At 36.7% G+C, this 26,861-nt stretch overlaps 1 protein-coding gene and 1 long non-coding RNA gene across 2 annotated transcripts in view; one reads left to right on the forward strand and one right to left on the reverse strand.

Annotated features, from left to right (window-relative positions):
- The window catches only part of LOC136834282 (uncharacterized), a 461,458-nt gene that overhangs the window by 396,860 nt on the left and 37,737 nt on the right, over positions 1 to 26,861 (reverse strand). The gene's annotated exons all lie outside the window — the stretch shown is intronic.
- Positions 1 to 26,861, forward strand: part of LOC136834035 (uncharacterized) — a 284,741-nt gene that overhangs the window by 229,515 nt on the left and 28,365 nt on the right. Inside the window, exon 6 of the mRNA XM_067096292.1 lies at positions 6,767 to 6,895. Within this exon, the coding sequence (XP_066952393.1) occupies positions 6,767 to 6,895 (129 nt within the window). The remainder of the gene's footprint in view (positions 1 to 6,766; positions 6,896 to 26,861) is intronic.

Raw genomic sequence — 26,861 nt, forward strand, 5'->3', positions numbered from 1 at the left:
TACTTCTTTCTCTATTTTAGGCAGATTCAGAGGAAACATTCCCAAAAACGCCATTAATTTGCCTCAACTGAAAACAAGTCCCTTACGCAAAAAAAAGAAAAAATAACCAAAGCATTATAAAACACATACAAAAATAAAAAAGAAAATAAACAACCAGAAATGCTTTATACTTAAATAAAAATCACTCGATAATCCATACAGATTCATTCGAGCAAAGCTTTGAACACTGCCCTTGAATCTTGGCCAGAAATGACTGAATTCCTCATCCGCATATTCTGTAAGTCGGATGAAAACGCGATCGTAAAACTGCAATGCTCGACTCGACGAACTTGTTTGTGTACCCTTTTAACTTATTTGTATACCCTTTTAAGTATTTAATGTGTCATACTCTTCATTTGTGAAGGCAAATTGAAATGTTGTGTTTTAGCCAGTGTGTATTCAAAGGGGATAGAATGTGAATGGTGGTCGGCACAAATAAATACCATTACGTTATTGGGTGAATATATATATATATATATATATATATATATATATATATATATATATATATATATATATATATATATATATATATTATATATATATATATATATATATATATATATGTATATTTATAAATATATACATATACGTATGTATGTATATATATATACTGTATATATATAAATATATATAAATGTATATACATATGTATAAATATAAATACATATCATACATATACACTGTACATATACTGTATGTATATTCATAAAAATTAATACTTCATGGAGTCATAGCATATATATACATATATATACATATATATATACATATATATATATATATATATGTGTGTGTGTGTGTGTGTGTGTGTGTGTGTGTGTGTGTGTGGAAGTAATAAAAGTTTAACAGCCAATAAATACTATATTAAATCTTACTTACCTTGCTTACTATGTGATAGGCCATGGTAAAAATAACTGAACTGCAGAGTAATTTAGGCCTTTCATCTCAAATATTAGTCCCTTAATATCTAAGATTTAAAATTAGTAATCGATAGGTATACGACAATATTGCTTTCGCCTGTACGTTTACTCTCAAGTTCTTTTGTTGCCCATACAAAATTAATTACAATTTCTACCGGATTATTTTTCTAAAGCCACTAAAAAAAAGGGGGACTTAAATTCTCTGATAGTGCTTCAGTCTAACCCTGGCCCACTTTTACTACTATAATCTTTCCACGTGATGTCTAGAAAACCCGTCATAAATCCCCGGGAGTTTGGCGAGTTTGATGGTTAATAAACTTAGAAATCAGGTCATAAATCATCGCCTTTTCCGCAAGTTCTGTTTTGACCGCCCCCCTTCCCCTTAGCCGACCTCGTTTCCAATATGAGGGGCCAGAAAAACGAGAAAAAATGAAGGACCATCCCCGTCGACAGTCACTAACAAGGTATTTTGTTTGGTTATTAACTACATCTGGGAATACAAATAAGTTCCGTTGAGACTCTTTAAGATGTTTCGTGGACTGAAAGTTACGACAAATATCCATTTCATTTTTAATAAAAACATTTGAGAATTTAAAAGAACGGAATATAGAATGGAATATAGAATTTAGGCCAAAGGCCAAGCACTAAGACCTATGAGACCATTCAGCGCTGAAAAAGAAACTGCCAGTGAAAATGTTTGAAAGGTGTAACAGGAGGAAAACCTAGCAGTTGCACTATGAAACAACTGTTAGGAGAGGGTGGATAGCAAGATGGAAGAAAGAGAATATGAACGGAAATACAGTAAAAGGAATGAAAGGGGTTGCAACTAAGGGCCGAAGGGACGCTGCAAAGAACCGTAAGTAATGCCTACAGTGCATCGCGTGAGTTGCACTGACGACACTAACCCCCTACGGAGGAGAATTTAAAAGGATTGCCTTAAGAATCTGGTTATGTCGGTTCCCCTGTACTTCATATTTTAAGCGCACCTATGAACAAATAATATTTGTTTTCAGAATCTCTTCTTATTTAACTGCGAATCGACACTCCCCGACAAATTTTATTTCACTATTAAATAATACATCTGGAAATATGAATGATTTGCCCTAAGAATCTCTTCATGGTTGACGGCAGAATGACATTCACAACTAATGCCTATTTCCTCATAAGGAATATATAGTTTTTTCTGCTTTCATAAAAACGTTGTTTCTGTTTCATTTTAATAGTTACATAGCAATGTTAACGATCCGGCTAATCATTAACATTAGCTTATTCATCCCCCAAAAAAGGAAAAATGTCACTCTAGATCAGTGGTTCTTAACCCGGGGGGCGTCAGCAATTTCAGGGTGGGTGAGGTAGATCCATGGGGAAAAATAAAAAATCCTCTAATCATGTTCGTTATTTTCTTAACAAGAGTCGCTAAGAAGCAGCGTTAAGTATCTCACTAATTCATTCCATAAGAATAAAAACATCCCTTCTCTCTCTCTCTTTTTTTTTTTCCTGTAAATCTGGAAGGGAATTTTACTCATAGATGCAAGGGGAGCGTGGAGGGAAGGACCAACTCTTAGAGGGGGCGTGGTATATCAAGAACCACTGCTCTAGACTACATTCATTTCCAAATTTGAATCTGAAGTTGCTCAGTGGATAGAGACCATCGCAATGAATCACAAGAAATGAAGAAGTTGCCTTTGGTTGTGGAAGGCTCTACCAGGAATAGAGTGATTATCAGAATCATTCTTAAAACGATAATTAAATATATACTTCTAAAACATGCTGTAAATTCTACATTCTACGATATACCACAAAAGAGGTTTACGAAATTATTATTATTATATTATTATTTCAGTAGATGAAACCTATTCACACAGAACAAGCACACGAAAGGGGCCACTGACTTGAAATTCAAGCCTCCAAAGAATGTTGGTTTCAACCTCCTACCCCAGGCCCCACACACTGCAGCAGTAACTGATCATGATACACAGCCAGTGATTTTGCATCGCCCTAAGGGAGACGCGAACCCGCAACATCTGAGTGGCATGCCACGACACTAACCACTAACCAGCGGACCAGCAATTTCGCTCCCAAAACATTTGGAGAGATGGTGTTAGTGAGTTGCACTTAAATTCGCCGTTTATATCGTATGTAAAGCGACGTATCTGAGGACAGATCGACAGGATATCCCTCGAGACACCGATTGACATGAGAAAAATAAAAAAGGAACTTTTCCCCGTGCATCCATGCAATAAATAAACAAATAAATAAATCATTAAATCACTGGATGCAAAAATAAAAATAAATAAACAAAGAGGAAATGCCTTTTTAACACACAATACTTGAAAGAAGTAAAACGCAAAGAAACTTTCCCCCACACAACATGTACCGGACGACGGCAAAAAATACAAAAGTTACAAAAAAATCGTCCCATTCCCTGTAAGATACACAGCTGTCACGGACGAGAAGAACGTGATATCCTGCGTTTACAGCTCATTCTGTCTCCTCCTGCTTTTATTTATTCTTTTTTCAGCTACGCGGTATCTACTAATTAGTTATCCGAGGGGATCATACTCGGGTCCAGGTCTTTGGTAGTTTTAATTATATAATATATGTATATATATATATATATATATATATATATATATATATATAAAGATATATATGTATACATAGATAGATATATATATATACATACATATAATCTTACATATATATATATATATATATATATATATATATATATATATATATATATATATATATATATATATATATATAAACCATTACAACTTTGGAGAAAGACAAGAGCGCCTGCAATGAATTATCAAATGCAAAGAACTGTTAGGAGATACATACAAAAAATAATGGACATATCAAAGGTAAAATTACTAAGCCAATTGCTTAAGAAAAAAAAAATTTGTTGAGAAATTTTACATAAACCAAATACTGCAAAACCAAAGGGAAACAAAACAAAAGGATGAAACAACTGATAAATGTGACATGAACCGAATGCTGCAAAAAAAAAAAAATTAAAAAGACGAAAAGTAAAACAACGGAATGTTGCAAAGAACTGAAGGAAGGGTCACATAAACCAAATTTAGTATGGAACGAAGTGAAGATAATCATACATAAATCCCATTAGTTTTATAGAGAACGGAATGATGGAAAATTTTACATAAACCAAAAGTTACAGAGAACTGTAATAAGGGAATGGTTACTAAACCAAACACAACTGAGAACTAAAGACGAAATATTAAATAAACCAAAATTGTTGGGAGGGACTTAAAAGAGACCAATACATAAACCAAATATTGCTGAGAACTGAAAAGAGAGAAATGTCTCATAAACCAAATGTTGGAAAGAACTGAAAAGAGAAATGTCACATAAACCGAATGTTGGAGAGAAATAAAAAGTGAGGAAAGTCACATAAACCAAATGTTGGAAAGAACTGAAAAGTGAGAAATGTCAATAAACCAAATGTTGGAGACAACTGAAAACAGAGGAAATGTTACATAAACCAAATGTTGGAAAGAACTGCAAAGAGAGAAAAGTCACATAAACCAAATGTTGGAGAGAACTGAAAATAGAGAAATGCCACCTAAACCAAATGCTGGAGAAACCAAATGTTACAGAGGACTACAAAGAGAGAAATGTCACATAAACCAAATGTTGGAAAGAACAAAAAAGTGAGGAATGTCACATAAACCAAATGTTGGAGAGAACTGCAAAGAGAGAAATGTCACATAAACCAAATGTTAGAGAGAACTGCAAAGAGAGAAATGTCACATAAACCAAATGTTGGAAAGAACAAAAAAGTGAGGAATGTCACATAAACCAAATGTTGGAGAGAACTGAAAAGTGAGAAAAGCCACAAAAACTAAATGTTGGAAAGAGATGAAAAGAGAGAAGGGTTACATAACCCAAATATTGCTGAGAATTGAAAAGTGAGAAAGGTTACATAAACCAAATGTTGGAGAAAACTGAAAAGTCAGAAAAGTCACATGAACCAAATGCTGCATGGACCTGAAAAAGGGAAATGTTGATTAGCGAAACATTGCCCAGAACTGAAAAGCGGGAATGTTATGTTACATAACATAAACCAAATGTTGCCGGGAGAGCTGAAAAGAGAGCAGCAACGCCACATAAACCAAACGTTGCAGCAGCAGCAGCAGCAGCAGCGGTACACAGAACAAAGGGAAACGTTAACCTAAACCAAAGGCTGCCCTTCTCAATTTGTTAGTGACATAATAAAAGACCAAAGAAGAGGGGAAAATCTTTTCTAGTTTTGGCTTTCAAACGCGGCGAGAATTTTTCATTGCAGAAAATGGAACGCCCAGGGTTTTACCTTTCATGTATGTCTCGCGCAGCAAAACAAAAACAATAAACTCTAGCAATATATGAAGCGTTTTACTCAAATATCATTTCTTTCTTTCTTTTCTCTCTCTCTCTCTCTCTCTCTCTCTCTCTCTCTCTCTCTCTACATACCCATTGCTTTTAGTCCCGTCTGAAATTCCTCGTATCTCTACGGGTTTTTTCATATGTGTCAGACTTCACAAAACTTCAGGACTAATATTTTTCGGATTTGAATTTTTGGTCGCGTTGCTGCTTTTTTTTGGGGGGTGGGGTCGTGATGGTGGGGTGGAGGTAGGGGGTGGGGAGGGCGAAAGGGAGGGGGACGTTTGTAGCGATGAAATGGGATGTCCATGATTTGTATACTGTCTTTCGTTTTGAAATGGTAAGGATAATAATACTGGTGCGTATACATAAGAACATAGGAGGAATTTGAATGACATTTACTGGATAACTGGTCATAAAGGATCGTGATATATATATATATATATATATATATATATATATATATATATATATATATGTATATATATATATATATATATATATATATATATATATATATATATATATATAACCATATTTTTCATTCAGAAGGCCGATGGGAAGGGCAACCTATCTCGGTAAAATATCCTTTTGGAACCAAGAAGGATAGAGAAATGAAGGTACGCATCTTGTAGGCTGAAACTTTCCAAGGTGTCAGGAAATACGGACGTAGGAATATAATCTCAAAGCTTGCGAGTAGATCACCAAACATTACATTCCCAAGCAAATTAGTTCCTTCAGAATGAATGGGAGAAAAGGTGACATGATGGGTGTTACGAGAAAGTCTGACAGGTGAGACGCATGCCTTCAACTAAATATAACAGTGTCCAAAACAGTACTTATAAAAAAAACCACCTTGCAACGGAGAAGAGGCTCTGGAAAAGGTGTTCATGGAACGTTATGTTCCAGTGACCGTGATATTCGCTCCACCAACAACAGTCAACGTTAGGATCCTCAGCAAGGAAGTTATCTACTGTACTTGGTAATCAGTCTATCGTTGCACAGAAATAAATGTCATAAGACTATGAACCCCCTATTAGGCTAGTAGCTCCTGGAGCCACCTCATCTCAGGATAAAAAGGCGTATGATGAAGAATTATCAGTGTGTGTGTGTGTGTGCGTGTGAGTGAGTGAGCGCGCACATGCGCATGTGTGCATTCCCTATGACAAAGTGAATATCAAAGTTGACATTGCATTCTAGCCAGGTCCACCACAGAGAAAGTTCTTGCAAGGCAAAGTGGATGACTCTTCCTATGTCTGAGTGACAGGAATGGCACAATGCCTATAAACTAGAGACTACCATTCCATCCTATCTTAACGCTGGAAAGACTTTAATATTGTGATGTTAAATGCCATGAAATGTCCACTACATTATACACTATGTGTTATTGTTCATTCCTTTTCTTCTTGTCTTTACAGTGACAGAGGCTCCAGGCCCAAGACTCACCCTTCTGTCTTTGAGTCGAAACGACGGTGGTGCTTTTCTCTGCGTAGCCTCGAACGGAGTGCCACCTGCGGTGTCCGCGCGGGTTCAAGTTTTCGTCAAATGTAAGTAAACCTCGAACAGTTGTAAAACTCGAAAAATTTAACCGTAATAGTCTTCGTAAAGCTAGGAGAATAGTAGTACTTTGAAAATTTAACTGTAACAGTCTTCGTAAAGCTAGGAGAATAGTAGTAATTTGAAAATTCAACAGTAATAATCTTCGTAAACCTAAGAGAATAGTAGTACTTTGAGAATTTAACCATAACAGATTTATAAATACTTTTGCAAATATCTCAACAGACCTGAGTTTTAACCTACGTTTCTGCGATTGTTCTACTACCCTTTGTGTATTCAGCTGAATAATAAACACCTACCGAGATCATTTTATCTGAGCCCAAGCCTTTTTGGTCAATTATCTGGATTCCCAAAAGATGACATCAAAAATAACGTATTTAAATATCCTGACAAACTCAATTCCCACGGTGCAAGATCAAGAGAGCTCAGCCACTACTGTAACAAGCTGGTATTATTATATAAAGTGTGCCGGTCCCTCAGAACTACAAATAGCCTGGTTACATAGTTGCAGGGCAGACCATTCCCAGATGACAACAACGCAAGAGTTCGGTCGATGTTCAAATGAAGATGGAACATTGTAGCTTTCAGATACTTTGTTACCACTGGTTCTAATTTGTTTCGTATCTCGTGTAACGTATAAACCATCCGCGTTAGTCAATCCGTTACGAAATGAACGAAGTAATGGTTAATTCAAATATTTTCGAGCATTTCTGCCTCATTTTTTTTTTAATGGGAAGGTGCACCTTACCCTTCTGCTATTCGTTATCTTTCATATTTATGGGTGAATTACTTGGCAACAAGTCGAGGTGCCACATACATGTCTGAAAAGGTTCTACAAAACTGAATTCCTGTTTAAGAAATGTAAGCAATACATATATACATATACATACACACATATATAATACATAAATATCGATCAATCTATATATATATATATATACATTACAATTATATATAAACATATATATATATATATAAATACATACAAATATATATATATATATATATATATATAATATATATATATATATATATATATATATGTGTATATATAATATATATATATATATATATATATATATATATATATATATATATATATATACTATATATATATATATATATACACACCCACGTCCGTATAATAACGACGTAAAGACAGTTCACTGTTTCTGCTTCTCAGGTTCATGAATACAGAGCAGATAGAAAACATTTTTCGAACATTTATCTCTATATGAATCAGAACGACGTTAAAAAGGAATGGCGTTGCTCTCTCTCTCTCTCTCTCTCTCTCTCTCTCTCTCTCTCTCTCTCTCTCTCTCTCTCCATCACCATTTTTCTTGGTGACTGGCAATTCCATTTGGAGCTACAGTAATAAATATAACTGCGAAGTCTGTTATCAAAATATTTGAGGAGATACGTCGCGTTCGATTTTACACCATTTCTTGGTGGGAATTTATTTTGGCGATACTTATTTCGCAAATACTGAAAGGGGGAAACTGTTATGATGTTACTTATTTCACAAATCTTGAGAGGGGAAAATTGTTATGATGTTACTTATATCACAATTCCTGAGTGTTATGATGTTGCTTATATATTTCGTAATTCTTCAAAAGAGAAAATTTTCATAATGTTACTTATTTCGCAATTCTTGAGAAGGGGAAATTGTTATAATGTAACTTATTTTGCAAATCTTGAGAGGGAAAAATTATTATAGTTACTTGATAAGGGGAGTTCCTCGCTGGGTGAGCGGCTTCCGTTCTTAACTACCACTCTGTTGGTCGTGAGTTCGAATCTCCGAGCGGCCAGTGAAGAACAAGAGGAATTTGTTTCTGGTGATAGAAATTCATTTCTCGCTATAATGTGGTTCGGATTCCACAATAAGCTGTAGGTCCCGTTGCTAGGTAAACAATTGGTTCTTAGCCACGTAAAAATAAATCTAATCCTTCGGGCCAGCCCTAGGAGAGCTGTTAACCAGCTCAGTGGTCTGGTTAAACTAAGATATACTTAACTTAACTTGATAAGGGGAAGTTATGTTACTTATTTTGCAAATCTTGAGAAGGTAAAATTATTATGATTTTACTTATTTCGCAAATACTGAGAGGGAAGAGTATTATAATGTTACTTATTTTGCAAATCTTGAAAGGGACTGAGAGGGAAAAGTATTATAATGTTATTTATTTCGCAATTGTTGAGGAGGGAAAATTACTGTACTGTTACTTATTTCCTAATTCTTGAAAATGGAAAGCTATTATAATGTTACTTATTTCGCCAATCATGAGCAAGGAAAATTATAATAATTTTACTTATTTCGCAAATCATGAAAAGGGAAAAAATACTATAATGTTGCTTATCTCGCAATTCTTGGGAAGAGAAGATTAAAATAATGTTAATTACTTCGCAAATCTTGTGAGGGGAAAATTAAATATTACATATTTCGCAACTCTTGAGAATGTAAAATTATCATAATGTTACTTATTTTGCAAATCTTAAAAAATTGAATATAAATACGAGTCGGTTATTTGCGGAGACTGTCGACAAAATTATCTAATTATACAATTACAGTTTTCTTTGTTTAAAGCAAATCGATGCACCCTCAGATTAATTACTAAGTATTTATTTATATGCACAAAGATCGGTTCGTTTCATAATGCAAATGGCAATCACTGACCGGTTAAAAGCACGCGGATTTAACCGAGAGGAAAATGCAAAACTAGTTTACGAAATCGTTTCAAATTATTCTACATTAACAAACATTATTAGAAAATCAATCGCTTTACGAACACATCTCCCCGTCCGACCTTCACAGTTCATCAATATTCAATCTAGTCAGAATATGTTCATCTCGAGAAATGGGAGTAACATTTGTGTAGTTGACTTAGGCACCTAGATGTAACTGATATCTTAACCACATTGCAACAACTAATAAAAAAAAGGATATATATATAATATAAGAAATAGATTTGTATAAAAGATAACTATGTGCAAAACCTATTTTTTTCTCAATAAAAGTAAAAAAAAAAAAAAAAAAAAAAATCTAGTCAAAACCTGGACGAATGGTCTTTGAACTACAGATTTTTTTTTATTTTTGACAGAATATCCCTCTGTAGCGGAAAGGACGATGTCATGGGCATGTGGTGTAAGATCATAGAATACAATGGAATACAGAATTTAGGCCAAAGGCCAGGGACTGGGACCTATGCGATCGTTCATCCAGCGCTGAAATGGAAATTGACAGTAAAACGGTTTCAAAGGTGCAACTGGAGGAAAACCTCGTAGTTGCACTATGAATCAATTGTTAGGAGAGGGTGGAAAGTAAGATGCAAGAGAATATGAAAGGAGGTACAGTAAAAGGAATGAAAGGGGTTGCAGCTAGGGGCCGAAGGGACGCTGCAAAGAACCTTAAGTAACACCTACAGTGCACCGCGCGTGAGGTGCACTGACAGCGCTACCCCCCTACGGGATCAATCTAGTAAAAACCTGGACGAATGATCTTTGAACTACAGATTCTTTTGACAGAATATCCCTCTGTAGCGGAAAGGATGATGTCATAACAACTTATTGTAAGGACATGCCCATATTTGTGGGTCTATATATAACCAAAAATAAAAAGTACAGGGAGTATTCCCCCATTGCATGGGTACGTGTGCGTGTAAATTTATGGTACACAGGTATCAAGGCCAAGAGAGACAAGATTTACCCAGTTGGGTGGAGTCGCCTCCCACCTGGGGTAACTACGCAGGCGATGACGTATCTGAGAGGTACCTGCTCATTACGGCAATTCACCTGCTGACGCAATAAGGAGGTAGACAAAGCTCCACCTACATGGGGGATTTGGGGGAAAGTGAGCAGACCTTCTCTTTCTCTTGGCCTTGACAGGTATGATTACTCAAAGGAATAAGACTTAAATTGCTTAAGTACACTAACATTAAAGGTTCATCAATCTGTGTCCCCACTACTCAGCTTTAAAAATGTGAGCATAGCTCCTATATGAACAATTACTGTATATAATATACCGTTGGTCAGCATTTCATTTGAGACTAGCGACCTATCACTAAAACAAATAAGAGAAACAAAAGTTCGCTTTTTATCAGAAATTAACTTATGACATTTCTGTGAGTAGCTTAGCTATGCAAGGAATGACATCCTCAATCAATATATCCATATCTCAAGAATCTACACCATTTTAGTTTTTCTGTGCCTCAAAAAAAAAACAAACTATTGAGGCTAGACGGCTGCAAATTGCTATGTTGATTATACACCCTCCAATCGTCAAACATACCAAATTGCAACCCTCTAACCTCAGTAGTTTTTATTTTATTTAAGGTTAAAGTTAGCCACAATCGTGCTTCTGGAAATGCAACAACACAGGCCACCACGGCCGGCTGAGAGTTTCATGGGCCGCGGCTCATACAGTAATACCGAGACCACCTAAAGATAGATCTATTTTCGGTGGCCTTGATTATACGCTATACGGAAAACTCGATTGCGCCGAAGAAACTTCGGCGCATTTTTTACTTGTTTTGTTTAGACAGTAATGACAGTAATCAGTATGGCTTGTTAGTATTACAAGAAAATTCTTTGTGCAATCAGTAACGATAAAAGTCAGTAAATCTAAGGGTATTTGCTTTGCTTAAATGTCACATAAGCCTACTGCTCTTTTTGTATCGCTTATGCATACAATTTGCTAATGGAAAAATTACCTTTTCGAGTTGGTTAGTCTACGCAAGTGGCTATCCCTCCACACAATTATACAATACGTCCAATACCCGCCTATAGCCGGCAGAGTATTACAAGCAAGAGCCCGTGCTGGCACAAGGCCTGCTTAATCGAAGAACTGCAACAACTTAGTAACGGAATGAAATAAAATATGTCATCACGATTATGAGAAAGTTGCAAACATGGTGTCATATCTAAATGCTTTTCAGGAGTGCTAGTCGCATCGATATTGCAAGCTGAATAAACAGACATGATTAATAAGGTAAACACAGCAATAGCTTTTTCCAGTCATTCTGATTTTCTGCCAAACCTTCACAAACAGTTGTTTTTTTTTATCTTTTATTCACAAACGTTCAACGTACAATTTGTGCATTATATCCTTTAACAATGTTCTTCAATTTGCAATTATAGATAATACTTATATAACAATGTTCTTTAACATTCCATCAAAGGCATTTTACTTATAAACATCTTGAATGACAATTGGATTCAACCGGTAACAGGAACTACTGACACCACAGCTGAGCCAATCATCCTCTCTCTTCTTCCCTCCTAACTCCCTTCCCCAACGACCACCCAACCCACCCTCCCCTAACAATTGGTTCATAGTGCAACTGCGAGGTTTTCCTCCCGTTACACCTTTCAAACCTTTTACTGTCAATTTCCGTTTCAGCGCTGAATGACCTCATACGTCCCAGCGTTTGGCCTTTGGCCTAAATTCTATATTCAATTCAATTCAAAACCCAACCACCACCCGTCCTTTTGCAAAATACTCTGGGTAAATATTCAGGTATAGAAAAATGGATATTGATCTATTAAACAATACATAAAAATATCTCTACAACACGATGCACTTCCTGATCTCGACCTCAACAAAATTTTTAAATACATTCTACTTACCTATTGTATAGTATTACCTTGTTGGAAACCACAGACTAATTTTCCTAACTAAAAATAACTTGAAAGTACGTACTAGGCCTAATAGCACGCTCCATTTTGACTAGCCTACTTCTCTGATGAAGCTAAATGATAAATTAAAACAAAATGGTTAGACTCTGATGAAACACTAAAACAAACGATTAAAACATGCGCCGAAGTTTTTTCGGCGCAATCGAGTTTTCTGTACAGCCGCTAGTGTATAATCAAGGTCACCGAAAATAGATCTATCTTTCGGTGGTCTCGGTATAATGCTGTATGGGTCGCGACCCATGAAACTTTAACCGCGTCCCGGTGGTGGCATGGCCTATATCGTTGCCAGGCACACGATTATGGCTAACTTTAACCTTAAATAAATTAAAAACTACTGAGGCTAGAGGGATACAATTCAGTATATTTGATAATTGGAGGATGGATGACCAACATGCCAATTTGCAGCCCTCTAGCCTCAGTAGTTTTTTAAGATTTGAGAGCGGGCAGAAAAAGTGCGGACAGAAAAAAAAGTGCGGACAGAATAAAGTTCGGACGGACAGACAAAACCGGCAAAGTAATTTTGTTTTACAGAAAACTAAAATAAGCCGTAACCATATGAAAAGTTGAAAGAAAATAAGCTGTAGCCAGATGAAAAATCTAACCAAAACACCGTAACCAGATCATTGGTTAATGCAAAATACCTTCTGGGTAAACACAGATTAAGGTGTTGCATAATTCGCGGAGTCAAAATAACATGTTTTCATGAATGTTCGTTCTTCATATCATGATGGTGAAGACCGAAATAACTTGATGAATATCAACGTATTCCTGTAACAGAAATAATATTTCATTTATAAAAATACTCTGCTTTTGCCAACTAAAACAAAAAGAAGCCAGCAATACATAAATATACGAATAAACTATAATGAAATATAAATCTGCTTACGAACGAAGAAAACGGTTCTGATCATTTAGTAAACAAAAAAAAAATTGACAGGGGGTACTCCAGTAATCAAAGCCGTTGCTTCGAATCCAGGTAAAAAAAAAAATCAGAAAAAAAGTCACAGAAAAAAAGTTACAGGAAAAAAAGTCACAATAATCTTTCCTAGGTAGTGACCCACAAGTGTTTTAACCCAGTATGTATCCACCTTTGCGGCGTGTTTAGTACAAGCCCGTTGGGGATTTCCGTATAAACATAATCAAAGGACTGTAAATATCAAAAAGATAATGACCCCCAAGAAACATTGTGAATTTTTCCCCTGTAACTTTATTACCGGCCACCATAAATTAATGAGACTTTTTCCTGTGACTCTTTCTCCTAGCCAAAATTGTGACTTTTTTCCCGTGACTTTATTACCGACCACCGTTGCTTCAAACGCAAGACCCACTTATCTAGAGCTACCCATTACAAGACTCATTCTTACGAGCCACGCTTGGGCAAGTCTTGAGTTAAAATACGAACGGCACACAGCCTACGCTGGCTAACGTTATTCCTAATTTTCCGACCAAATGATTAAAATGATAGAACAAAGTTAATAGCAGTTTACTCAAATATGACTACTGATGGACAAATGGTACTATATTTTTGCAGACCTAAAATTAGAAGGTGGATAGCCTACGTTTTTCTCAAGTTGTCAAGACTGAAATTGCGCAAAGCAAGACATCATGATAGCCTTGGAGAGCACGTTTTACTCTGATATTTAAAATTATTATTATTAATAATGGCCATATGGGAAATTTTGACCAAACTTGAAATTACACAATTCACTACGTATTCTTCACAGCGTTAATGGCAAGGTTAAATATCAGTCCTATTTTGTTCAGTAAACTGTTCCTATTTTGTTAGGTAAACTTTTCAAGTTACAAAACAAATTAATTACTCGCTTAACAATCATTTTCCATACCAAAAACATAGTCGATGTTATACCGGACTATTGAACATATTTAGAGCTGCCATGTGAACGGTTTAAATTACAAAAAAAAAAAAAAGCACACACACACACAATTACCCACTGGAAATGTTTCTCTTAAATATATGCAATAATGGAATATCGGCCTACATAAAATTACAAAAGTAAAATTACGTTTACATGACACGGTAGCTACCTTACGTAATGCCTAATTCGCCATAGCGCATATTAAAGTAAAAAAAATAATAATTACGTCATAAAAACATTTCCCTCTGAAAAAAAAATATTATGATAGATGGCATTAAATCCTGCGTGTTTTTACGGGAATGCCTAGTTTAATCTGTGTCATGGTAAGCTGCTTACATGTATTTTTGACTAATTATTTCTGACTCTTCAAGGTTATTTCTAATTTGCAAAACAGTGTTGAAACTACACACACACACACACACGCTAATTATGCCTAGGAAATCCATCACTCTCAAAAATATGACTGCTGGTGGAATTAACAGCATACATACTTTATTAAAACTTTGAAATCACGCAGACGACAGGGTGCTTACCCAAAGTTACTCATATTTTTCCAAACAAACGTTTACATTTACAAAGAGTACGTTACATAATGGAAAGAAACTTTTACCGTTGAAAATATTCTCTTAGCCTACATCTTTTGGTCTGATATACTCCTAACTAACCCAAAACACGGTTAAAATGGCATTTGGTCTAAGCTTCTAACTAACCCCAAACACGGTTAAAATAGCATTTGGTCTAAGCTTCTAACTAACCCCAAACACGGTTAAAATGGCATTTGGTCTAAGCTTCTCCTAACTAACCCCAAACACAGTTAAAGTGGAAAAACAAATTACAGCATAAAGGGCCGTTTAACCTACACAGGCCTACGTCTTTCTTGTAATTATGATGACAAACGACGGGAAAGCTTCACGAGACAACCGATACCATTTCCAGACTCGCTGACGCCTAGTAATAAAGGGCTGTCAAGGCAGACGAGTTAAGACACATCAAGGCGTGATGGTATCAGGCTAGCGTATGATTCAAGTGAATCAAGCTAGTGTATAATTCAAGTGAATCCGACAAGTGTATAATCAAAGTTAATTTGCACCATAAAAAGCGCCAGGGGCTCTCGTCAAGTTCCACCTATAAGTTTATCATAACACTCACATGACGACGTAGCCATCACCAAGAGAAAGAAGCCGGATTGAGCAGTCCAGTCCTACTTGCATAACAGACAGCAACAATGCAAGTGCACTCAACTCGACGAAACAACGCACTTATCAAATTCAGTAAAATCGCGATTTCATCAGAAGCGACACTGCCACAAACGTAAAACAACGTCGATGTTCCTTGAGGCTTTAGCCACTGTTTACGTAACACTGGGCGATGAACAATATATGGCGGGCTTTTAAAAGGTATTTCGACGAGGAGTGAGTCGCCGACTGGAATGCCTGGTGTTACATTTACAGAAACTCTCTCCCAGTAATTTTTTGTGAGTTAACCATTCATACTCGAGATTAATTTGATCACTTTATTGAATATGTACATACAGGCATAAAGCAGTTCACCTTATCCCTCTGCTACAGGTAAGATTGACTGACTCTCACCCCCCTTCCCCAACCAAACCCTTATTCCCCCACCCAACAGTCAGCATAAGTGAGGGAGCACTAAAATTGGCGCGAAAGTTAACCGACTTGCGTCAAAAGTAAATGATCAGGATTTATGCTTTAGGCTGATTAATTGCTGTGTCTCCCAAAATCAATAGGCCAACGTTTATGAATTATTAATGGGCTGCTATGTAGCGAGAATATTATTTTCATGATTATATGATATTTACTGCCGTTTTCACTGTAGCTTCTCGTCTACTGATGTTGTAGAAGATTTAATATAATGTACTGTACACGCTTTCCATTGCTAATTGACGAGTAAGGGTGTTCTTTCTATGGTTTATATGTCTCTCAGAAGTAAAAATGAAATATTTTTTTGTTAATGCACGGGCAACGTTAATAATAACGTAAAATCAAAAGCTAAATTAGTGTGCAAATATCGTCAAAAATCATAGTACTATTGCTGAAGGCCGAGATGGCATGTTCCGAACGTTGCTTAATGAAAAGGTAAAAGCATGGTCACTGATAAAGTACGGATAAGCAAAAAAAAAAAAAAAAAGTCCTCCAAAGAAAATGGGGAAGAAAGTGGAAAACTCTGCAAAATACGAAGTTTAAATGAAGTACGTATGAGCAAATAGCCATGAGCTTTTTTTATCATTGTTATTATTATGACGCGTATCGATTCGGTGCAGAGAAAGGATTTCCCAGCACGACTCTGTGGGTAACCAGTGTTGGTTAGCAAATGAGTCCACTTCCTGTGACCTGACTTTTCCATTTGCCTCAGAGAGAAAATAACCTTTATTGTCACGGCAGTGTGTGTGTGTCAGAGAGAGCTGCGGGGAGGGGGGAGCAGGGGAGAGATCGAAGCTACTTCACAGTAATTTTGATGGTTTTGTGAAATATTGCCCAATTACCAAAAATATAATTTTAGACTAACCTTCATCACCAAGGCAGAGAGAAAGACCAGCACTTCATTATAAAGACTTATTTTGTAATACTTGCGGAATTGCTGAAATGATGCCAATCTCCAAATAAACTTCATCGTTACGACAGAGAAAGAGAGAGAGAGAAAGGTGAGGGGGAGGGTAGATCAAAGAGACTTTATACTTGGGTAAATACCCAGAAAAATATAACTCTCTCTCTCTCTCTCTCTCTCTCTCTCTCTCTCTCTCTCTCTCTCTCTCTCTCTCTCTCTCTCTCTCATTTCAGCATGCTTTCATGTCGCATTTTTGCGGAACACTTTTGTTCCTTTTTCTTGTGATTTAACTGAGTCGAGAGCAAAAATGTTAAGTTTTGGTAATGACGGCATTCATTTGCATATCACGCAAAGCGCTTAAGGATCCCAGGGTAAAATCGCTGGGAATCTTTATCAACTTCTAAAGATGTAAAAGAATAAGAGAGAGAGAGAATGCAAAGCTCACCTCAAAAGCTGTGTCTCTTGTAGCAGGGCTAGTCTTATTTTTTTCATGACTGGAACGAGTGAAAAACGAGTCTACCAGTAAGAGGTAAATACTAGCGAAGCTTTCACACTTGGTTATTCATGTGTGTAAGTGACGCTTAACAGGGAATTTGATGTTTAAACTGTCTGACAGACACAAGTCTAACCAAACTGTTTTTATTTTAGCTGCTATTAACATTTTTTTGTATATTCAATGAGTTTTCGAAAAAGAAAATAAAACATAATCATACGTGTGCCTTGCATATGTAGGGAAAAATTTAAACAATCTCTCTCTCTCTCTCTCTTTGGGAGTGCGAATGCTTTGATATCTTAATGACAATCAGTACTGCTCTTTTTGATTGAGAGTATACGTGCGCCTTGCATATGTAGGGAAAACTGTAAACAATTTCTCTCTCTCTCTCCCTCTGGGAGTGCGAATGCTTTGATTTCTTAATGAGAATCAGTATTGCTCTGTTTGATCTGAGCGTCGAGTGAAATATGACGATATTTCCATGATAGGTCTTTAGCATTGCATTGGAAAATTATACAAATTACTTCAGAGTGGGACATTAATCCAGCACCGCTTCTGAGAATTCCAAAGAATAAGGCTAACGCCATTAACACCCGGCCCCCCTCCCCCCCTCTCTCTCTCTCTCTGCTCATTTTCTGCTATTAATGCTTATAATCTACAATACTTATTTTTTATTTTTATCAGAATTCCAAAGAATAAGGCTAACGCCATTAACACCTCCCCCCCACCCTCTATCTCTCTCTCTCTCTCTCTCTCTATCCTCATCTTCTGCTATTAATGCTTATAACCTGCTATACTTATTTTTTTCATTTTTATCAGAATTCTAAAGAAGAAGGCTGACGCCATTATCTCTCTCTCTCTCTCTCTCTCTCTCTCTCTCTCTCTCTCTCTCTCTCTCCTCATTTTCCGCTATTAATGCTTATAACTTACTATACCTATTTTTTTTATTTTTATCAAATTCTAAAGAATAAGGCTGACGCCATTATCTCTCTCTCTCTCTCTCTCTCTCTCTCTCTCTCTCTCTCTCTCTCTCTCTCCATGTTCTGCTATAACTGTTTATAACCTACTTTATTTATGTATTTATATATTTTATTATCTATTCATTCATTTACATTGTAACTAAATTAACAAGCAGCTTACTAGTCTTTAGAATAACACGAGAATTTTCTAGCCCAGCCCTGAAAAAAAGAAATACAGAGGTAGGAAGAGAATTCCAAAGTTTGGAAGTAGAGGGTGATTGTGCAGCTTTTGTACTAAAATGAATGAACAAAAGTGAAGTCTCATTCTGTTTAGCTTATGGTAATTTGGAGATTATCACTTGCGTTGTAGTATTACCTTTCGCTAAGTATTTACTACAGATAATCCATAGGTATTAACCTTGAATATATATATATATATATATATATATATATATATATATATATATAGAAAGATAGATAGATAGATAGATTGACAGATAGATAGATAGATAGATATATAATCTGTATATAAGTAATATGGGTTCAAAATAGGAGCTTCTTAATTTCCAAGCTTTTAAAGGATCGTCTGCCCCCATTTTCACACACACACACATACACAAACACACAAACACAAACACACAAACACACACAATATATATATATATATATATATATATATATATATATATATATATATATATATATATATATATGATATATGATATTCATATTCCCCTTGAGCTCCTTCAAAGAGCAAAACTGGGAGGCTATTTCATTTGGGCTCTTTGTGACGCCGTCGCTTCTAAGGGATTCATATCTCCCAGTTAAACTCGTTCCTCTTTACAGCCTTTGACGGGCAAGTAATGCAAATTTCACATACGGAGGAGGAAATAGGACATTATCAAATATGTCGGTGGAGGTAAGGCACCCGCTCTCAAAATGCCTTTCGTATAAATTAGATCATAAAAAACGGGACAGATCATAGAAAACGGGGAGCAACTGCATCTAGAGTTTTATTACTAGGTGTAAATATTACCTTTCAGAACTGTGCTAACGTAACCTAATCCACCTTACTCTAAACCTAATAAGGCATCTTTACAGGGCATGCCACCCACCCACCCACCCACACCCAGCTTAGAACACCCATCAGCAATTGCCACCCCACCCCTCAACCCACCATCCACAAGCCCTGTTAACCCAAAAATCTTTTTTTTTTTTTTTTGTCAAAGCAAATAAAATCAAAAGAAAAAGAAGTTACCACTTGTTAAATATATTCGGAAAACGAGGCTCTTGAATTCGAGAGCAGGTGGATTGGACAAAGGAACTGAAGTACTTTATGAAATTGTAAGGTAACAATGTCACTGGTATTTTTCACCTTGCACTGAATAAGTAAAATGACATAAAGCATTTATGACTGCTATCATGTGGAGAATTGGGTATGTATGTATGTATGTATATATGTATATGTATGTATGCATCTATATGTACGCTATATAATATATATATATATATATATATATATATATAGAGAGAGAGAGAGAGAGAGAGAGAGAGAGAGAGAGAGAGAGAGAGAGAGAGAGAGAGAGAGTATATGTACTGGGAATTGAATTAATGTTTTTTTATTTGTCTTTTCATGTTATTTATTTATCTTTTATAATCTAGATTTGCATTTACCATCACATTATTTTTCTAAGTTTTTCCACTATTACTTAACACATTCTTTTATAACGAAGGAAATTGCAAAAAAAATATGTTTTTGTTCGTTTTTCTTATTAATTGTTTATCTTTTATAATCTAGATTGGTATTGGCCATCCCCTTATTTATCACGGATATCTCTCACGACTACCTAACTCTGTTTTCTATTCTCTGATAAGTATTGGAAATTGAATTTGGGCCCCCGACATTAACTGGGATGTTTTGGGTCCTGGCTTTCGGCCAAAGGATTTTCCCGATGATATCCATTCATTGCGCCTTTTCATTGTTCGACTTTTCGTTCTGTTCTGCGATATTTCTCATTTTTATCGGGGGTTTTCTTGAAAATCTACGGGACGGTTCGTTTCGTTTATCCGTCTCTCTCTCTCTCTCTCTCTCTCTCTCTCTCTCTCTCTCTCTCTGTGATCCGATCCTTGTCCATTCCTCTATCAATTTCACATCTCCAATGTTGTCCTTTCCATTTTACCTCTCTCTCTCTCTCTCTCTCTCTCTCTCTCTCTCTCTCTCTCTCTCTCTCTCTCTCTCTCTCTCTCTCATCAGGTCCTTGTCCATTCCTCTACAATTTCACATCTCCCTTGTTGTCCTTTCCATTTTACTCTCTCTCTCTCTCTCTCTCTCTCTCTCTCTCTCTCTCTCTCTCTCTCTCTCTCTCTCATCAGGTCCTTGTTCTCCTGTATTAATCTCACCTCTTCCTTGTCCTTTCCATTTTACTTCTCTCTCTCTCTCTCTGATCGGATCTTTATCGATTTCGCTATTTACTTCACCTCTCCCTTATTCCTTCCAGTTTACCTTTCTCTATTCTCTCTCCTCTCTTCTCTCTTCTCTCTCTCTCTCTCTCTCTTTCTTTCTCTCTCTCTCTCTCTCTCTCTCTCTCTCTCTCTCTCTCTCTCCCATCGGGTCCTTATCCATTCCTCTATTAATATCATCTCACCCTTCCACTTTCCATTTTCTCTCTCTCTCTCTCTCTCTCTCTCTCTCTCTCTCTCTCTCTCTCTCTCTCTCCCCTTTCCTTTTACCCCACTCTCACACCTCTTATTCGTAATTTTATTGTGACATATTTTCAAAATATGCTAATATTTCTCCGCGCCGTAAATTTAAGAATAAAATGAAAATAGCAAAACAATTGATAATTATAAAAGAAATATAATAAAAAAATAATATCGCAACAAGTACAATGATAAAATGAACAAAAAAATAACTAAATTATAAAGGAGGCGAAATTGAGAAAATTAAAGAGGTAGGGAAAAAGAATACTGTAAATTATAACGGTAGGGGAGTAAGAAAAAAGGACAGAAATTGAAGGAGAAATGAATGAAAAGAGGAAGTGAAAGTGGAAAAAAAATAATGTGAAAAATAACCTAATTAAAAAGGAAATAACGATAAGAATACAAGAGAAACATAAAATAACGAAATCTTAAACAGGACGAAAGTGGAAATATGAGAATTGAAGGAAACGACTAATTGTAAACGACCTAAAAATTAAGGAAAAACGTGGAAAAATTGCAGCCAAATAATAAACGATGTAGAAATCAAAATAAAAGATAAACGGAAAAATAACATATTCGTATGCGTGTCGGAAGTGAGTGAAAAAAAAAGCAATTGGAGTTAAACCTGAAATACTGAACGAGGTAGAAATTACAAAAAGAAAAGACAATTTTAAAAACAACCAAATCATAATCATTGTAAAAGAGAGAATAACAGAGAAACGAAAAAAATAAAATCAAAGACAAGTAAAAGGGAAAACAGAAAGATAACAGTGAAAACAACGAAATCCCAAAAAGAGGTAAAAGTGGAGAAACAGACAAGAACAGTAAAAAAAAGGAAATGACAAAAGAGGTGAAAGTGGAGAAACAGACAAGAACAGTAAAAAAAAGGAAATGACAAAAAGAGGTGAAAGTGGAGAAACAGACAAGAACAGTAAAAAAGGAAATGACAAAAGAGGTGAAAGTGGAGAAACAGACAAGAACAGTAAAAAAAGGAAATGACAAAAGAGGTGAAAGTGGAAAACAGACAAGAACAGTAAAAAAGGAAATGACAAAAGAGGTGAAAGTGGAAAAACAGACAAGAACAGTAAAAAAAAGGAAATGACAAAAGAGGTGAAAGTGGAGAAACAGACAAGAACAGTAAAAAAAAGGAAATGACAAAAGAGGTGAAAGTGGAAAAACAGACAAGAACAGTAAAAAAAAGGAAATGACAAAAGAGGTGAAAGTGGAAAAACAGACAAGAACAGTAAAAAAAAAAGGAAATGACAAAAGAGGTGAAAGTGGAAAAACAGAAAGAGAACAGTAAAAAAAAGGAAATGACAAAAGAGGTGAAAGTGGAAAAACAGAAAGAGAACAGTAAAAACAACAGAATCACATAAGAGGTAAAAGTGGAGAAACAGAAAGAGAACAGTATAAACAACGAAATGACAAAAGCGATAAAAGTGCAGAAACAGAAAGAGAACAGTAAAAACAACAAAATCACAAACAATGTAAAAGTGGAGAAACACAGAATAAAAAAACACGAAATCACAAACTAGGTGGAATGGGGAAAAAACAAAAAGAGAAAAATGAAAGCAACGAAAGAGAGAATAAAAGGAGAGAGAAAGCAAGCAGCCAAAATCCCCGGAGTGACAGGCGCAGGGGAAGCAGCACCACTGGAGTGTAAGATTCCGGACGTTTGGCGGTGACTTGCGATGAGGACATTTATAATGCAGGGGGTCCTCGAGCCCCCTTGGACGTCCCCCCATTCCCTGCCCCCCCAAAACAAGAGGGGGGTCCATAATACCCAACATCATCCCTGGGTCCTCTCCCTATCCCCCTTTCCCCCGAAACAAGAGGGGGGGTCCCTAATACCCAAAATCATCCCTCGGTCTTCTCCCTATTCCCCCTTCCCCCAAAACAAGAGGTGGGGGGGGGTCCCTAATACCCCAGCAGCATCCAGGGTCCTCTCCCTATTCACCCCTCCCCCAAAACAAGAGGGGGGGTCCCTAATACCCAACACCATCCCTGGGTCCTCTCCCTATTCACCCCTCCCCCGAAACAAGAGGGGATCCTTAACACTCAACATCATCCCTGGGTCCTCTCCCTATTCACCCCTACCCCCAAACATGAGGGGGTCCCTAATCCCCAACACAATCCCTAGGTCCTCTCCCTATTCCCCCCTCTCCCATACAAGGGGGGGCCTCGAATGCCCAACACCACCCCTGAATCCTTTCCCTAGTCCCCTCCAAAGTCCTTTTCTTTTCCACAGTATTTCCAACCCCTCCCCTCCCCCTCCCCAAAAATAACATATTGACGACGTCCCCCACCCCACCAAGATGATCCCTTTTCCCCCTTTCCACACCTTCCTTCCACCCTCTCCCTATTTTCCCAACATCCCTCCCCTAATACTTATTTCCTGCTCAGTGTTTCAAAAAGGTTCCCTATCAACCCCTCCCCCAACACAACAATCTCCCTATTCTCCTCCCCATGCCCTCTGCCATCCACTCCCTTCCCCCCTCCCCCAACCTCTACGGTTCGTTTCTCCTGCTCAGTTTCTAAAAAAAAAATAGTATATAAAAAATGACGACTTGTGATCACGTGGTGTGGTCCGAGAATCTGTAAGGAGAGAAGTGTGGCGTGGACACATATTTTTGCCACCCGTGGGTTTATATATCTTTTGCAACCTTTGCAGTGGTTTATATTTTCTCGTATTTTTCTGAAGGATAGAACGCGTTAATTAATCTATCAAAACATTAAATAGTTAGTACTAATATTTTTTCAGTTTTTAATTCACAGTTAATAGGGATTATCTGATCAGTTCATATTCATAATTCGCAAAATCTTTTGAAGACCCATAATTTACCAAAGCGTAAAATGATATATGCAACAGGTATGTTCATGCACATATATTTCAAGGTTTTTATTCGGCATATATAATGATTATCTGCTTATTTTATACCTATGACTTAGAAAAACGACTAGGAATCTTTGCATACTTCTTTTTTATTCAGCAAACGTAATGTCGTGCCTGTCGAAATCTATACTACTCTGAAAAAATTAAGATATGTATATACTGATATATATATATATATATATATATATATATATATATATATATATATATATATATATATATATATATATATATATATATATATATATATATATATATATATATATATATATATATATATATATAATGTATATACATACATACAAACATACATATATATATATATATATATATATATATATATATATATATATATATATATATATATATATATAGTGTGTGCGTGTGTGTGTGTGTGTACAGCAATGAAAGAAAAGGTACATAAAGTTCCCATAAGAAACCAGTGATGCGACATCTCTTCAAACATACCATAAACGTTTCCCTTTGCGTGGAGAAGGTTCTGAATCAAAGCAAGCGAAAAGCACAGTAGCGGATGTCCGCTCCACGCAGCCTCTTTACGAAAAAGCGGTGGGCCATTTCAGCGTTTGTAAAATCCATTTGGAAAAACAGCTGTAACGCATCACGTACTTTGCATGAAGAATAGAACAGACTAGAATATAGAATTTCGGCCAATGGCCAAGCGCTGGGACCTATGAGATCATTCAGCGCTGAAAGGGAAATTGACAGCAAGAAGGATTGAAAGGTGTACCAGGAAGAACACCTCGCAGTTGCACTATGAAACAATTGTGTGTGGAAAGTCAGATGGAAGAACGAGAATATGAAAGGAAGTACAGTTAAAGGAATGAAAGGGGTTGCAGATAGGGGCCGAAGAGACGCTGCAAAGACCCTAAGTAATGCCTGCAGTGCACCACGTTGGGTGCACTGACGGCACTACCCTTCCCCCCCCTACCGGGTGTATGAAGATACAAACAGAAAATAGCAAACATTCGCATTCGCTCGGACGTCTTAGGATTTGGTTCCCTGTTTTTTTTTTTATTATTTATTTAACCGATGCGACGAGTTAGTCGCGAGAAAACAACGCCGGAATATATAACGAAGGACAAATTACTCCTCGGAAAAAAAAATATACGAAGAAAAGCCATGATTTGTATTCTTCGCCAGGCGATCTTGCTTGCTTGCTGTCGGCGCCATCTGTCGGGTCCTATCGGGAACACGTTTCTTTCCGATTTGCCCGCGCAAATTTATTTCGCTTATTTTCCCGCGCCGAAAACTTATTTCGCTTATTTTCCCGCGCCGGAAATTTATTTTCGCATATTTTGGCGTCAATTTCGAACGGGAAGAAATGGGAAATATGTGTGTCCTACATTTGTTGTCGGAACCAAGCGGGCTGTTCTCTACGTATAAGATCATATTTTGGCGCAAATTCCAAACGGCGGTCAAAATTGTGTTGGCGGCTGAAGTTTCAGGGCCAAAATGAACTGCATTACATGTAAGAGCTAAGAAAAATTATTTGTTTTGATAAAACGACTACGTTTGCGCTAAAATAATTTCTTTCATTTAATTCTGTATTTTTTCCATTTAAAGAGTGTCGGTAAAATATTGCAATACAAGTACTCGTACCGCCTTGGAAACAGTAGAAGCAGATAAGTAGGCTACTTGAACACATGCCATATCCTTATCATTTTATTAACATTAAGCTTTTGCTACATTTTCTTGTAGCATTTTCAGAATTAGAGAGGAAAACACATGTAGTTTTGTAAATGCTACGAGCAAATGTAAGCGAAATGCTGACGCGATTAAAATGTTATAGAAGTAGTGTGTGATTAAGTATTTATTCCTGCCACTAATGCTACGAGAAATCTATGTAAAATCAAAATCTATGTAAAATATGTGATCAGATAAAGCTATGCCTCTCTTTTATAGGATAAAGTGACTTTCACCGAATAGATGCGCACAAAAATGGTAGCATACTTGAGATGTGTAAAATGCGTAACAGTACAAGCAAGTAACCTCCACACAATTACTCTAACTTTTACAGATGAAAATAGCCACACTTTCAGAGAGAGAGAGAGAGAGAGAGAGAGAGAGAGAGAGAGAGAGAGAGAGAGAGAGAGAGAGAGAGAACGACACACAAAGGAGAAAGAGGGAATCCCGTAGATAGTGAAAAGAGACACATACATGGAGAACATTCAGAAGAAAGAGAAAGACGGAAAGACAAGGAGAGAGAGAGAGAGAGAGAGAGAGAGAGAGAGAGAGAGAGAGAGAGAGAAAGAGAGAGAAGCCGGTAGATAGCGATAAGAAAAACACATACAATGAGGAAAAACACACAGAAGAGAGAGAACGAGGGGGGAACGCACAAGAGAGAGAGAGAGAGAGAGAGAGAGAGAGAGAGAGAGAGAGAGAGAGAGAGAGAGATAAGAAAAACACACGCAGTGAGGGGAAAACAAACAGAAGGGAGAGAAAGACAGAAAGACACACAAGAGAGAGAGAGAGAGAGAGAGAGAGAGGCGTTACATATTGTTATTACAAGGATCAGAACATTGAAAGGGCTTGTTGCAAATTGCCGGATGCCTTAATGACCCAACGGGGTCATATTGAGACGGCAGCCGTTATGCCCGAGTTTGTTGCATGACCCGGCTTATTGCCTTCATTATCCTGCTTCCGTTTACATATGTGAGATGGGTACGCCGTCGTTCCATAAGTATCGGCCATAAACAACAGATTTTCGAGTGCGTTTGGTCGGTCCTTAATAAGCCTTTTTTTTTTTTTTTTTAATAAAAA

This window comes from Macrobrachium rosenbergii, chromosome 53, assembly GCF_040412425.1.
Source record: "Macrobrachium rosenbergii isolate ZJJX-2024 chromosome 53, ASM4041242v1, whole genome shotgun sequence".
NCBI classification, from domain to species: domain Eukaryota; kingdom Metazoa; phylum Arthropoda; class Malacostraca; order Decapoda; family Palaemonidae; genus Macrobrachium; species Macrobrachium rosenbergii.